The following is a 15,437-nucleotide window of genomic DNA, read 5'->3' on the forward strand; positions in this document are numbered from 1 at the left end:
ATCAGTCAGTCAAGCATTATAATATGATATTATGATAATCAAGTATTATTTAATGATAGAACTTTAGTAATTAGAATAAAAATTTGGTAACCATGTATGAATGCATAGACATTTTAATTGAATTTAGGATTGGTGGTGGTGCTTTTTTGGTCATTCAGTGTTTCTGTAAAAAAAAAAAATGGGAAAAAACTAACAATAAAACTGGTAAGATAATAATAAGACAAATTCTACTAATAAGAACAGTATAAAACGCACTAAGGATTAACAAGCTGCTGGATTAATGAATATTAATCAGGTTGTGTGCGTTCGATCAAACTGATTTACTGAAATCAAAACAGGGATGACAATAGGTGAGCACCAGCCAATGAGATTGCCATTTGCGCATTATTTCCGGCCACTACCGGAAAACCCGGCAGTTCTTAAAAGCTGAAGAATTCCAAAGGAACGCCGTTATTTTGACAGGAAAATACAACAAAGAATATCGTTTACATGTAGCGCGTCAATTCTGCATGTATGTAAGACTCTATCACTCTTTCTGCTCTCACCAAAGCGACGGTGAGTCATGCACCGTTACACTAGAGTTCACGGTACGTCAAACACAGGTTCGCTGCGCATCCATTGAGATGAACTGAAAAATAGCACAGATCGCTTGACGGAGAGTGAAACTCTGAAGCTCTCAGTCTTGAGAGTGTTCGGCGAGTGAAAATATATCTGTGCTAAACTTATACTTAGCCTCTAACTCACACACTGGCGAGTAAAATCTGAGAATTTATTAGCCATTGGCTAATATTAGACATCATTTAGTCACCCAGAGTGAAGATTTAGTCGCATATGCGAGTGATTTACTCGCAATGTAGAGGGTTGGAGCATATCACACAATAATGACTATTGCATCATGTATTTATATATTTAATTTTTTTGGATTGAATGTGTGTTTTAGGGAACACAACACTGCTAGCTCTCAGGAAAACACTACCCCCAGCCTTCTGTCTCCTGCTGCCCCACCTTCCCGCTCACCTGCCCTGCAGCCCTCCAGTGACCTCAGCCTCCATCTCAACAACAGCAATGGCACCTGTGCCACTCCTGGACCCCCAACACCCACACCACCAGGCTACCTGACGCCCGGCCGCATTGGGCCCTCCCAGCAGGTCAGCAGCCCCTCTGCACTTGGCAGCCCTCTCACTGCCACCCCTACCTCATTCATGTCGCCTCGACCTCCACGGGGCAGCCCAGGCCTGGCCAGCAGCCCACGCGCGCCCGGCCATCCTTTTTCCCCCTCGGCGCCCGGCATCCACTCGCCCGCTGGCGGACTGACCAGGCAGCAGTCTGGCGGCGACAGTGTCAGTTTCTCTCTCCCCTCTCCCTTACCCCCCAGACAGACTCCGACCCCCAGCAGCTCCCCAGCACGTCAGCCCCCGGCCAAACCGCCGGAAGCGTCCGCTGATGAGCCTAAAGCTGCTGCGGTGTGCAACCTCAAACTTAACCAGCTCTTGGACGGTGCCCCTGAACATGACTCCCAACCCCGTCCTGCACCCATGGCCCAGTGTCCGGCTTCTCACAGCAGTCTGACTGAGCGGCATAAGATTCTGCACCGCCTGCTCCAGGACAGCAACCCTGCAGATGCAGGCAAGGAGCACGACATTAAGAACGAGCCTCCGACAAGTCCCAACGCAGCCTTGGTGGCACGGGGACTTGGGAAGGAAACCCAGGACCACCAGCTGCTACGGTTTCTGCTGGATACGGATGAAAAGGACTTGGAGGACTTGCCGCCTCCGGCCGTCCTCAGCCTCCATACTGTCAAGGTAAGGGCAGAGAAGAAAGGGAGCAGAGAGAATGTGCTCTGTGCTGCTGCTGCCGCCACCACCGTGTCTGCAGTCACTTGCCCGCCTCAATCCAGTGACAACCCCAGCCCGGTATTTACATCCTTATTTCATTATTTGTACTTAATGAATGAATCTAAGTACATTATGGAAAAATATTTTTAAGCATTTTTTCTATGTGCATGTTACTGTCTTACTTAACGTACTTTTCACTCCTGAAAATCTGACCATTAATAGGATGTTTGGCCGATGGAAGAAAAGTCTATTTTGACAATTTACTGCTTCTCACTATTAATCTCAGCAGCAAATTTACTTTTTATTTCTATAACTGGTAATGAGAATGAGGTGAAAAATGCACATCATCACAATACTTAAACAATTTTAATGAAAAAATACTGAAAAAAGCATAAAGAATTCACTGCATTGTATTGCAACAGTGTACTTATATTGTTGTTTCAGAAGCTCAGGTTTTTACAGCAAGGTCAGTTTGCAGATGTATTTGTTGGATGTTGATACATGATTTAAGTTAATATTAAAAATGTTTGATATAATTTTGCATATTTTAATCAATTATGTGGGCAAATATCTTTTATTTTATTATATTGCTTTATGTGGGCAAATATCAATATTGAATAGTATAATTGCTCACAGTACCCTGAACTTTTTCAAATTTCCAAAACTCCAAAACTGGTAGTTCACTGCATTGCGACAAACTTTTCTCACCTTTGAGGCTGGACATGCCCATATCTCATCATTCATGTCACAGGAAATATCTGTCTTTCATGAAAATAAATTCCAGCTTTAAACCAGCTTTAGCGTGAACTCTAGCATGAATATTAATAATATATTTTGTAGGGATGCACCGAAATGAAAGTTCTGGACCGAAACCGAAAATTCGTTGTAATACTTATTTATTTTATTAAATAATATAAAGTCATTTTGTAAGACTTTTTAATTTAAATCAACAATTTTACTGATACTGAATTTAAAGAAACTTAGCCAATAAAATAACCACACTTTTATTGAAATTAACGCAATAAAATCGGGACAGAAAATATATTAACATTAAATATTAAATATATTTCTCTTTCGGCCAATAATTTTCGGCAGCCAAATTTCAGTGCATCACTAATATTTTGTAGGCCTTACTCTTGCTGCGTTTACTCATGAGCTGATTTAAGGGAGTCACGTGTGGACTTTGTCTTTCTTGTGCTCTGGTGTGCCTTTTGATGTTGATGACCTTTGCTATCATTTCCATTCCACCTCTGTGTGTGTTTACATGAGTAGCAGTTTCCCAGTACTGATCTGGACACTTTGAACCAGCTCTTGCCCACTTTGAGAAGCTCTGTGGGAGGTAAAGCAGTAGAGGAGCCAGTGCTCGTCCAGCCCAGTGAGGACAACTTTTCCATCGGGTTGAATGTGAAGAGAGAGTCACCAGGAACATCAAGCAGAGGCGAGGCCCATTTCACTGGAGTAATAATACAATTCATAATATTTCATTTATCTTAAGTCCTCAATAACTGCTTTTTCCTCCTCCATCTCTCTGTAGCATTCCCTGATGGATCAAACCTCTCAAATCAGTCCTCTTTTGAGTTCTGCGACCCCTCTACACCAAACCAGGGTCAGGTCCAGGTGCCGGATCTTGGGCAGATAGACCCGTTTCAGTCACCCAAGGAGAGCAGCAGCCCCTTTGCCAATCCAACCAGCCTCAACTCTTTCAACACCAACACAGGTGCAGGATTGAATGCGTCACCATGTTTGAAAACAGAAACAGTTTGATTAGTTAACCAAGGGGAGAAGTAAGACTTTTTTTTGTCTCCTTTGATTCAGGTCTGGCCAAGCTGGAGCTTCCTGAGTCTCAGCAGTTCCAGCCCTTGTCCCTGGTTGAACCAATGACCTTCGATAACAATTTGGGCAACCAGACACAGGCCCCTCTGTCCTCTCCTCAAGAGTGAGTGTTTATGAATGTCATACTATAATTCTTGATCATAATCAGGCTACAGAAAGGAACAAAAAAAATTTGATTAATATAACTAATTATTGTATTTATCTAACTATTTACATTTACATTTAGTCATTTAGCAGACGCTTTTATCCAAAGCGACTTACCAATGAGGACAATGGAAGCAATCAAAATCAGCAAGAGAGCAATGATATGCAAGTGCTATAACAAGTCTCAGTTAGCTTAACGCAGTACACGTAGCAAGTTTTTTTTATTATGTTTTATTATTTAATAAATAAAAAGAAAACAGATAGAATAGAAAAAGAATAGAGCAAGCTAGTGTTAGAGGCCTTTTTTGCTTTTGTTAATTGTATAATAAATAAAAAGAAAACAAATAGATAGAATACAAAAAGATTAGAGAAGCTAGTGTTTTTTTTTTTTTTTAAGAAAACATGCAGTTAGTAAATGAATAGAGTGCAAGTCTAAAAGGGGCAAGTTTTTTTAAAGAATATAATTAGAATAGAGAGTGCTAGAGTTAGAGGGTCAAATAAAGATGGAAGAGATGTGTTTTTAGCCTATTCTTGAAGATGAAATAAATAAACTATTTATTTAGATTTTATTGCAACCTCTTGTTTCTGTCCATTTTTTACATGTATTGTATACCCTAGCTATTTTTTATTGGTGTTGTTAACTACTAAAAGAAAGATTGTAAAATTATACAAATTATCTAAAAATACCAACATTTCCTTCAAATTTGTGTGGTGGAGTTGGTGCTGTGTATTATGATTGACACCAGAAAATTTAATCATATATATATTTTTTTAAAGTTAAAAATATAACTATAACAAATATTTTAAAAGCCTCACCAGAGCTTGTGTGACTTTGTCGAAACTCATAAAAAGGTGAAAGTAAATATAAATGTTTAACTACATTAAGTAGCAGTGTTATTTTAGTAATATTTTTGTGCTATTGTGGTATTTATTAATATTTTTAATTGGCCTTTATTTTAATATAAAAAAAATATTTTAAATTTAAGTTTTAGTCATTTTGTTATGTGCCTGTATTGTATTTATTAATTTGTTTTTGTTAAATATTTCCGTTTAGCTTTATTTTTGTTTTAGTTTTACATTTGTGTTTACATGTGTTGAGAACATTCAAGTAAATTACCTCTGATTAATATCTATGTTTAATTGTTATTTTAAAAACTATTAGCAGGTGCAGTGTTTTGTCTCATCTCTCAAGAATCGATAGAAATATTTATATTTCCACTCACAATTACTGCTATAAACATATCTTAGTCACAGGGAAGCAGATGTGCACTTTCGCCCAAATTCTACTTACCTGCCAAATCAGTTAACCATGCAATATGACAGAACTGTCAGCCGCTTACCAAAAGTTCCTTTCTTCCCATCATGATCTGGGGCCAGTTGCATAAACTTATCCTCTATATTAAGACAGTGTCTGAAGAACTAGTCTGACCAACAAGCAGTTAGCCAAGGGGTATTCAGTCTTATATTTTGGATTCAAATTAGACTAATCCAAGTTTTTATGTAACTGAATTTGAAAAATTGACAAGCCTTAAAGAAAAATTAGATGACTAACTATTAAGACTAGTCTAAACCTTTTATGCAACCAGCCACAGAATCATAGACTGCCTCTGTCGTTTTTATTTTTTCCTATGCTCTAAGCAGGCAGTGTGTTCCATGTCCGCTGGATGAGATGCTGTGTCCACCCACCACACCTGAGGGCTGTAACGACGAGAAGGCCCTGCTGGAGCAGCTCGTCACTTTCTTGAGCCGCACTGACGAGAGTGAGTTGGCCGAGCTGGACAGAGCGTTGGGCATCGACAAGATTGTTCAAGTTAGTATTATTAGAAAAACATTCTTCTCATATCTTTTACATTTACAAGAAAAGTGTGTCTAAAGGTTGACCGGTTTACTGCCTCACCTACAGTGTGGATGCCTCGAACCTGTCACCCAGACCTTTCCTCAGTCTCAGCCTCCAACACCTGTACCCATGGACCCCAAGCTGCCCAGCTACCCCTCTCAGTTCCCCACCTCACCCTCACAGTTTCCTGCTGAGATGGGCACAGCACAGGGCATGAGTTTCGGGGCCCCACGGATGGCGTTTCCAGGCAACGTGGGCATGACGGTGCGGCCCGGCATGAATCGAGCTCCTGGTGTGCCCAACCAGCTGAGACTCCAGCTCCAGCAACGTTTGCAAGGCCCACAGCAGGTAGAGCTTCAGCTTTCACTTCATTGTGTAATAATAAATGTGAACGCACAACTTCTAAATCCCCCTTTTGGATTTTCTTGCACTGTGTAACAGATCCAGTGAATGCTTTTGATTTCACCCTTTCAAGTAACATGCTGTGGAACTAACCTATTCTTTTGTCGAGTGCAGCTGCTGAGTGAACGTGTGATTAGTTGCACTTGTTTAGTGGTGATATATCTCATCTCTCCATCAGCTCCAGAACAGACTTGCGGCCATGGGTCAGTTCCCACAAGGGGGGCATGTTGCCATGGGGATACGTCATGGCATGCAGCAGCCTCAGATGCCCTCTCAGGTTAGTGTCACATGCACCAAGACGAATAATGAATGTCATTTGTAGGGGTGCAAGCATTTGCTCTGACAAAATTTTATTAAGATTGTTTATCTCAGATTTGAATCTTGGTTACAATTCAGTTTGATTTGATTAGTTTTGGTACGGTTCATAATTATTTATTTTGTTTTTATATACAGTATATATATATATATGTATATATATATACTGACGATGCAATCATTGCTTATTGTTTGTTTGTTTTTCTTGTTTTATTTTATTTCAAAGCTAAATTATACATATGTTTACATGTAAAATTTTATTATATATAGTTTATACATTTATATTTTTTATATTTTTATCAAATTCTAAATTATATTATTATTGTAAATAAGCTAGTATTATTTATTAATACATTTATTTGTATGTGCGTGTCTGTGTGTGTGTATATATATATATATATATATATAGAGAGAGAGAGGGAGGAACATAATAGGTAAAATGGATAGAAAAATATTAATGCGTCTTTTTTGATATATTGTTTGTTGATATATTTGTAATAACTTAAATTATACAAATCATCATTATTATTATTATAAATATGATAATATATCATTTTGATTATTAGTTTTTAATTAAATTATTATACAGATTTATTTATTAAATATATAATTTTCCAAACATATTTATGTATTAATACAAAAGCTGAGCTTTGGGACATGGGTAGAAAAATAATACTACTAGTATTTTTTATATTATATATATATATATATTTACAAGATTTACAAGATCGATGCATTTTTTATGAAAATCTAAAATTATTAATATTAATATTATTATAATTTTTGTAGTTGTACAGAAAACATTTTCATTGTCATTGATGCATCTGTGCATTTTTACTTTCACAATCATTGTTTGTTTTTCTGTATGTGTCTGTCAATGAAACTGAAATCCCGTCTTCTCTCTCACAGCCTCCACTCAACGCTCAAATGATGGCCCAGCGGCAGCGGGAGCTTTATAGTTTCCAGCACCGCCAGCGGCAGCTTATGCAGCAGAAGGTATTGCTGATGAGGCAGGGGATGAACACAGGACCTCTCGGGGCTCAGCGAGTTCCTAAGGGCCCCCAGCAGCAACAGCCACCACAGCAGCAGCAGTTCGGGTTTTCTCCAGGCTATAACGCCGTGCCTGGGAACACCCCTACCTCTCCGAGCCATTTTAACCCCATGGTAGGACCTCTGGACCCCAAGCTACCTACCAGGGGGGGCATGGGAAACCAAGGCATTATGGGAGGCATTCAAGGGCAATTTGGGGGGCCTGTGAACACTCCTGTTCAGCAGGGACTTTTCCAGCAGTTTGGGGGGTCTGGTATGTCTCATTTGTAAGCTACTCATTTATCATCACCCGGGTTATTATATCAAACTAAAACTAAAACCATAAAATAAAATTGAACTGAAATAAATATTTTAAAATGTAGACTTATATTATTTCGGATAAGCAACATTTCTCTTTTTTATTTAGTTTACTTGATGTACTAAATTAACTAAAGCTGAAGTAAAAATGAGTGAAAACTATGTAGACATAAAAAAAAAATTTTAATGACAAAAAAGATAAATGGAAAATATAAAAATGCAATTAAAAATAATTACAACTTTTAATGCTTCTGTCATGATGCCTAAAAGAGCCAATGTACAACTCTCTCACAGGCATGATTCAGCAAGCAGATCCATCCTTTGCTCCTGAGCTTAGTCCAACCAGCCCCCTGCTTTCACCTCAGAACTCCACCTCCCAGAGTCCTCTGCTCCAGCAAGTGCAGCCTCCACCTGGTTATCAGTCACCTGACATAAAGAATTGGCAGCAAGGGGCCATGGGCAACAACAGGTATGGTGTTTGATAGCAATCACCAAAAGTTCACAAAACTATGCAATTTGTTTTTTCTGTTGTTGTGTTTATGTGTATTCATCTTCATTTAAACCATTTCATCTTGTTTTGTGTCAGTATGTATAACCAGGCAGGCCAGCCTGTCTCTCAGAGCTTTGGGCAGCAAGGCGTGTATAACAACATGAGCATCACCGTGTCAATGGCTGGAGGGTCAGGAGCGGTGAGCACTCTACCTCCTATTGGACCATCGGTCGGCATGGGCAACAATAACCTTGGCAACGTCACTTCAATGTGTAACGATCAGGTAAGATGGTCATTGGTTATTTATTGAGTCTTCATTTACTCACCCTCATACCATTTTTAAATCTGTGTATTGTGTAACTATTTTTTCCTTCTGTGGAAAAGAGTAAAGAAATATGTTTCGTTTTTTTGTTTGTTTTTTGTTTTTATTGAAGCTTGAAAGTTTCAGTCCCCATTCATTGTAATTGCACAATTTTGGTTAAACTACACTACCAGTGTTATTTTAGAATAATTTATATACTATTATAGTTTTTGTTCATATTTTGAATTTGATTTTAGATTTCTGTATATTTTCTGCTATTATTTTAAGTTTAAAAAAAAAAAAATCTTTTTTTCAAGTTTTCATCATTTTTAAATATGTCTTGATAGTTTTTACTAAGTTTATTTTTAGTTTATTTAGAAATGTTGGCAACAAGTTGAAGTAAAATGTTAAAGTAAAAGTTTATTTGTATATTTTATTTTATTTCACTTCATGTTTATTTGTTCAAGTACTGAAAAGGTTAATGATAATAACTGTACACTACCATTCAAAAGTTTGGGATCTGGAAGACTTTTTTTAATATTTTAAAAAAATGCTAACTAAGGCTGCATTTATTTGATCAAAATTACAGTAAAACATAATATTGTGAAATATAATTACAATTTAACTAACAGTTTTTAACAGTATTTTAATATATTTTAAGATGTAATTTATTCCTGTAATTTCAAAAGCCATAAAAACAGCATTCAGTGTCACATGATCCTTCAGAAATCACTCTAATATGCTGATTTGGTGCTCAAAAAACATTTCTTATTATTATCATCAATGTTAGAAACTGTTGTGCTGCTTAATAATTTTTGTGAAAACCATGACACATTTTTTTTCAGGATCCTTTGATGACTAGAAAGTTAAAAAGACCAGCTTTTTTTTTTTTTTAATAATTAATATTCTAAATGTTAACTGTCATTTTGTTCAATTTAATGCATTCTTGCTGAATAAAAGTACATGCACAATCATACATTACGGTCTTTCCCTTTTCCATTCATTCCCATTTCTCAGGTACAGCAGGTTCAGGTGTTCGCTGATGTCCAGTGCACGGTAAACCTGGTGGGAAGTGACTCCTACCTTAACCAGTCGGGGCCCATCGGGTCCCAGAAGGGCCCGAGCGGGACCCCCACAGCCCAGTCTCAGCAGAAGAGCCTCCTCCAGCAGCTCCTGACCGAGTGAGTCGCCCACCGTCTGCCAGAGGACTGTCTCCACATGTAGAGATTTTTATTCTTCACCTTTGGTTTCTATACAGTATATCTGCAGGGTCGGTGTCTGGGCCCAGGCTTGTGAGGTTTCATAGCCGTTCGACAAAGTGCTCATTCCTGATCACCTTTTTAAACGTCTGTTTCCGGAAAGGAGAAAATATCACGTTCCAGAATTTGCCAAGTCTGTAAAAAAAAAAGAAAGAAAAGGACCTGCTGCTTCAGCCGGCTGCACGTCCTGTCGGTCAGGCCAACGTTGCAGTGCTTCTTGGAGAGCAGCGCAGCAGCTGAGCTTGGATTGGTCGAAATGGAAACTGGGGCTGGCTGTTGTCATGGTGTTGCTATATTCATGGTATATTGCTCAGTTTCAGCTGGATCTGTGACTGATAGGCTCTCCTCAGCAGTGCCTGATGATGGGAGGAATTTCCCACCTCTTTTTATTTGTTAATCTGTTTTGTTTGTTGTCATTTTTTTTATTTTGGTTTGTTTGTTTTTCTCTGTTGTCGTTTTCAGAACAAGCATCGCCAGGATGGGAGACTGCTCTGTAGTGCGTATCCGTCTGCCCGCAAGCTTTCCTGGCAGCACTGTTTTGAAACCGCAGACATTTTTTTAACAATGTCCTACACATTTCCCCCCTCAGCAGCTGTGAATACTCAGCCTATCAGTGTTGTTTGCGGCGACGTGTTGTGCAGGTTGGTATTATTGTACAGCACAAACGGACAAAGTTGGGACAAGCTCACACTTTGTAATTTCCTTTAAAAATGAAACCTCATCAAATTACAGGCAACTCTTGTTTCGAACGCATCAACTTAACACCAGTTCCTTTTTAACGACTTTGAGAATCTGTAATGTCACTTTGTTATTTAAAAAGTAATCATCCAGGGGGGTCTCGCGCGTTCTCATATATCAAGAGACTCAGATTTTTACGATTGATATTGGTTATCGAACACCCCGGTAAATGCTACAAACCCTCTGTTGCATTGCACGCAGGTGCGAAAATGTACATTGTACATTGATTTTCATTATACAGTTGAGTGTTTCAAGGATGCTCTTCAAAACCACAGGTGCTCCTTTCTGACTGGAGGAGCGAGGTGTTGTTTCACGCACCGTCGGCTGCATTCTCCAGCTCTTTGACTGCTCATGAGACTACTGTTGCCCAGTCAGACACTGTTCATCAGCGTTATCCTTTGTTCATTTACCTACTAGTCATCCCCGATTGATTTCGAACCTAAACATTCGCTAGTTTACGTGAAACGTACTAATTGAAAACCAAATTATTTTTTTAATCAAAGATATCAAAACAAAAAGACTTGCTGTGGTCGAAATTGATGTCTCACCGTGTGAGCACGAGGTATTTCACAAATCGTGCGACATAATTGGAGCACAGCTCGAAATCGTGTTGCATGCGTGACCGTCTCTCCTCTCACATATTTTCATTCTCCTTTAACAGTGTTCTTTTGTTCATGACACTATATAAAAATGTCTAATTTCGTAAAGCAGATTCTCATTCGTCTACGAAATTCAGCCGGCAGTATGTACTGTTGAGATCAAGCCACTTTCTGCTATATATAAATGTACATAGACATTACAAAAAGCGAGATGAATTGATGCATACATAACATTTAAGTCATTTAAGTCAGTCTGTGTTTTTTCCCGATTTTGGCTCACCGAAAAAACACAGATGTCGTAATTAATCAATTCTGCCCTCCTCTTTGGGGAACAGGCATTCCTGTATAGATAAAAATGTTTTTTATGCAGTGGATAAGAGTCATTTAATGAACCCTACCTGTCATCATGACCGTGTTTATGCCAAATATACCAAACTAGCAAACAGCACCTATTAATACTGTTTTTATTGTTTTGCTTTCTCGTTTATAACGGCTCTCACAGTCAGTACACAACATCAAGGTACAATAGAACTATTCAGAACCTGGATTATCAAAGTATTGTGTATATAACAGATAAATGTGAATATGTATCTGTTCAGAATCAACAAAATGTAGTGCTCCGAGTTTGTGGTAATAACTACTTGCTTCCATTTTTTTCTTTTTTTCTTTTTTCTTTTTTGGTTTTGTGATGTGCATGGCTGTCTGAAAGCGTGTATGTGTGTGATTAATACTGTATATCTGGTGTTTAAAATGGAAAAACAGACAAATGTCCTGATTTTGATTTTCTTTTTTTTCTTTCTATCTTTTTTTTTTTTGGAATACCTGCAACTTTTCCTGTGGGTGTTGAGATTGCTCTATATGTGAGAATGGTTTAGCGACTGCTGAATGTGACTTTGCTGAGGGAGAAGCAGCATGGACTGGCTTTTGTACGGGTTAATTTAAAAAAAAAAAAAAGGCCATATTATTTAATTTCTCTGTTGTCAAAGTTTAAACAGCTCTGACAAAGTGGAACCTTGGTTTGAGAACAGCACTGGCTTATTGTAATGGGGTTTCGTCAACTGCCTGATGTAGTTTTTGCCATGTGTAAACACTTTTAAGACAAGAACGGATATATGACCAAAGCTTCAAGATACTAAAAGATCCATATCATATGCAAGGTTCATGCAATTGGAAAATGTAGCATTGAGTTTTTCCTGAATAGGTGTCCCATATCCCGTCACGTTTATAACACTACCATTTTGTCTTTACTTTCTGGATATATTCCCCTAGCTGGTTTGATTACGTTCAAAGACGTTCAGTAGCGAGTTTCTTCAGATGTTCCCCCGTTGCTACTGATCTACCAAACATGCAAATGCCTCTTCGGGAGGCACTTTAGTCACTGTTTTCAGGAAGACAGATTTCTAACCGCTAGCTATGCACCTTTAGAGGTTAAATGAAAAGCATTTGGCTTTTGTTTTAAAACTGACAACTCAAAACGGATTATTGCTTTGAATGCAGTATTCTAGCATTGCATGCTAACAAATATCTCCTGTTTTTCCTCTATTTTGTTTTTTTAACTCAAGGGATATACATAATTTGTAGTTCGAAACAAGTGGTTTCAAGCTACTCGGGCAAAAAACGAGAAAACCATACTGATGCAACTATACTTAGATATTCGACTTTATTTAGCTGGATTCTTTATACCAAATTTGAGGTGCCTCTTGTACATATTTTCAGCATAGAGGACTGCTCCTCATCGTTTGATGAACGTTTTCTTGTTTATGGAGATTTTCTTATACTGACCTTTGTAAGACTTTTGCTGTATTTTACATGAAGTTTTTTACAAAAAACCTAAATGTACCAGGAACTTGCAAGGAATACAATCTAATTTTGCACTTTATACATGAATTACAAGGAAAGAGGCCATGTTTAAATCGGAATATAGCATCATGTTCTGGGAAGAAAGAAAAAAAGGAAGACAAAAAATGAATACCCCCTTGAATGTATTTTCGCAAAGTGAAATGCCATTTTGCTTTCCACGAAAAATCAAAACGTGTCTCAGGTTCTTCAGGAAGAACTTGGCTTGTCAGGCTCTCATCGTTGGATCCCTTAAAAGAGCAGGGTAGCGGAGCCTTTGCTACATGGGTGTTTTTTCTGCTGCAGAACCGTAGATCTAACTATGCCTATCTTCTTCAGGTGCTCCACCTCCCCTTTGCCCTGTCCTTTTAGTCGGCGCGCTCACGTTCAGACCTCCTGGCTTTTCCTTTTGAAGACATTCCTCATCGATCTCTGCTTTCTGTTCATCGCGGTCTGTATCGTAGGCTTTGAAAGTCGTTTCAGGCCCCGCACGCTCAGTGCCAAGTGCTAAGAACCATTTATGCAAACTTGTACAATCTGCATTTCCTCATATCATAGTAGTGAATCCTACGTATCGACCACCACACACTCTCCTTGTCATTCAGATGTCATCTCTACATGGTATCATCTACAGTAGCTACTGTTTACCTGAGATTTTTTGCATATTGTAAGTGCTGCCTTATTAATATACAGATATTAGTTGTATTGGTGAAGGGAAGTCATGTGTTTGTAGCTCCACTGAAACGGCGCTTGTTCTTTCAAGGCAAGGTTCCACTTTTCACCTGTAAAATTAATATAAATAAACAAATATATATAGATATATACATTTTACTCATTTTGTCCAGTTTTGTATAATACTTGTGAACTTTTTTTTTTCTTAAGAGGCATCATTGCAGCTGTGTGTGGGACATAATGAATGAAGATGTATCTGGGAGACTTCTGCATGTTTTGTCATGTTTTTGTTTTTTTGTTTTCTCTATGTCCAGGTTTATCTGGAGAATCCTACCTTTCTTAGGACGTTGTAGACAATCAGTCACATGCTGGGTCCAGCACCTGCGGGATTGTCCTGCGGGCTGCAAAACTGTGTTCCGCATCTACTGAATCAGTCTTATTTTTCTTGTCCATTTCATGGAATTATGTGGCTGCTCAAACTGAGATTTGAAGTTTACACATACATTTACACACACACACACACACACATTCAGACAAACAAGAAACACTCACTCACACCTCGTACATATGGCCCCTTTGTTGCTTTTCCAAGGTGTAGATACATACCTTGAAGGAAATTATGCTTTGACTAACAAATCTCTATAACATCCATGAATGTGAGAATGCAACACATTGCAATAAAGCACCATGTAAAAAAGGACTGCAAGTGCCATCTTTATATCTAGGGAATGGAATCTAAACTGTTCAATAACAGTTTTATTCATTATTATTTTGATGCAGTACAAAAAACTTGTGTATTTTTTTAACTATACTTTGTCATATGAACAACCAGTCAGATAGTTCTCACTAATCTTAAGAACAACATACTGCATTATCAGTTCTTGGTTAATTGAGTCTGACATTAATGATATAAGTAAGATTAATTGTAAAACTGATTAATAAGTGTAATTCACTAAAATGAACCGACTCGTAAGAGTCATTCATTCGAGAATCGAACTTCAGTGTTCACTATATCAGTGGTTCCCAACCCTGGTCCTGGAGGCACCCCAACACTGCACATTTTGCATGTCTCCTTTTTCTGACACACCAATTTCAGGTCTTGGAGTCTCTACTAATGAGCTGATGATCTGAATCAGTTGTGTTTGATTAAGGAGACATGCAAAACATGCAGTGTTGGGGTGTCTCCAGGACCAGGGTTGGGAACCACTGCACTACATAACTTTTTGATTGGACTAAAAAGACCGGGTCATAGAAGTCATTAACTCGAAAAATCGAACTTCATTAGTCACGATGTAACGTTAACGTTTTGATTCACTAAAAAGAACCGGGTCGTAAAACTCGTTCGTTCGAGAATCGAGCTTCACTGGTCGCGAACAGTGAAGCTCGATTCACTAAAAAGAGCGGCTCAAAAGAGTCATTCTAACTCTCACACCGCGCATATGAACCTTAACAAACCAATCCAGAATTACTAACCCACCAGCACATAAATCATAAGTCTTAGTTTAAACTATTAATTTGTTCAATTATACATATTTCAAAAGCCCTTCCAATGAGTCATCAGTACATTTTAAAAACATTTGGGATTATTTCAGATTCTATTGTAGACACTGATGAAATGTATTATCCAAAATGCAGAATAAAGACATTCAGTTTTTATTTCAGATATTAAAGAATTTACATTACTAACACCACTTGAGTGAGTGACATTTCGCCACAAAGATACAAGACAAAATGTGGATGAAAACCAAAGATGTGATGGTAAGGCTGTTCCAGCAGGTTCATTTAGCCACATTCCATTCTGAACAATCTTTGTGTTTATATTGTACAAT

At 38.2% G+C, this 15,437-nt stretch overlaps 1 protein-coding gene across 5 annotated transcripts in view; it reads left to right on the forward strand.

Annotated features, from left to right (window-relative positions):
• Positions 1-14,329, forward strand: part of LOC107710951 (nuclear receptor coactivator 1-like) — a 70,790-nt gene extending 56,461 nt beyond the window's left edge. For 4 of the 5 annotated variants that reach the window (XM_016515846.1, XM_016515849.1, XM_016515847.1 and 1 more), the window contains 12 exons: positions 941-1,913; positions 3,108-3,273; positions 3,370-3,552; positions 3,651-3,771; positions 5,454-5,622; positions 5,716-5,997; positions 6,230-6,328; positions 7,276-7,669; positions 8,008-8,182; positions 8,300-8,486; positions 9,522-9,685; positions 10,226-14,329. In XM_016515846.1, coding sequence (XP_016371332.1) covers positions 941-1,913; positions 3,108-3,273; positions 3,370-3,552; positions 3,651-3,771; positions 5,454-5,622; positions 5,716-5,997; positions 6,230-6,328; positions 7,276-7,669; positions 8,008-8,182; positions 8,300-8,486; positions 9,522-9,685; positions 10,226-10,325 — 3,013 coding nt within the window. In that variant the 3' untranslated portion in view covers positions 10,326-14,329. Of the gene's footprint in view, positions 1-940; positions 1,914-3,107; positions 3,274-3,369; positions 3,553-3,650; positions 3,772-5,453; positions 5,623-5,715; positions 5,998-6,229; positions 6,329-7,275; positions 7,670-8,007; positions 8,183-8,299; positions 8,487-9,521; positions 9,816-10,225 lie in introns of those variants that run through there. The other variant, XM_016515850.1, reaches the window with a different exon arrangement.
• Positions 14,330-15,437: the final 1,108 nt, after the last annotated feature.

The sequence above is a fragment of the Sinocyclocheilus rhinocerous genome, unplaced genomic scaffold, assembly GCF_001515625.1.
Source record: "Sinocyclocheilus rhinocerous isolate Xijiao unplaced genomic scaffold, SAMN03320098_v1.1 scaffold1679, whole genome shotgun sequence".
NCBI lineage: Eukaryota > Metazoa > Chordata > Actinopteri > Cypriniformes > Cyprinidae > Sinocyclocheilus > Sinocyclocheilus rhinocerous.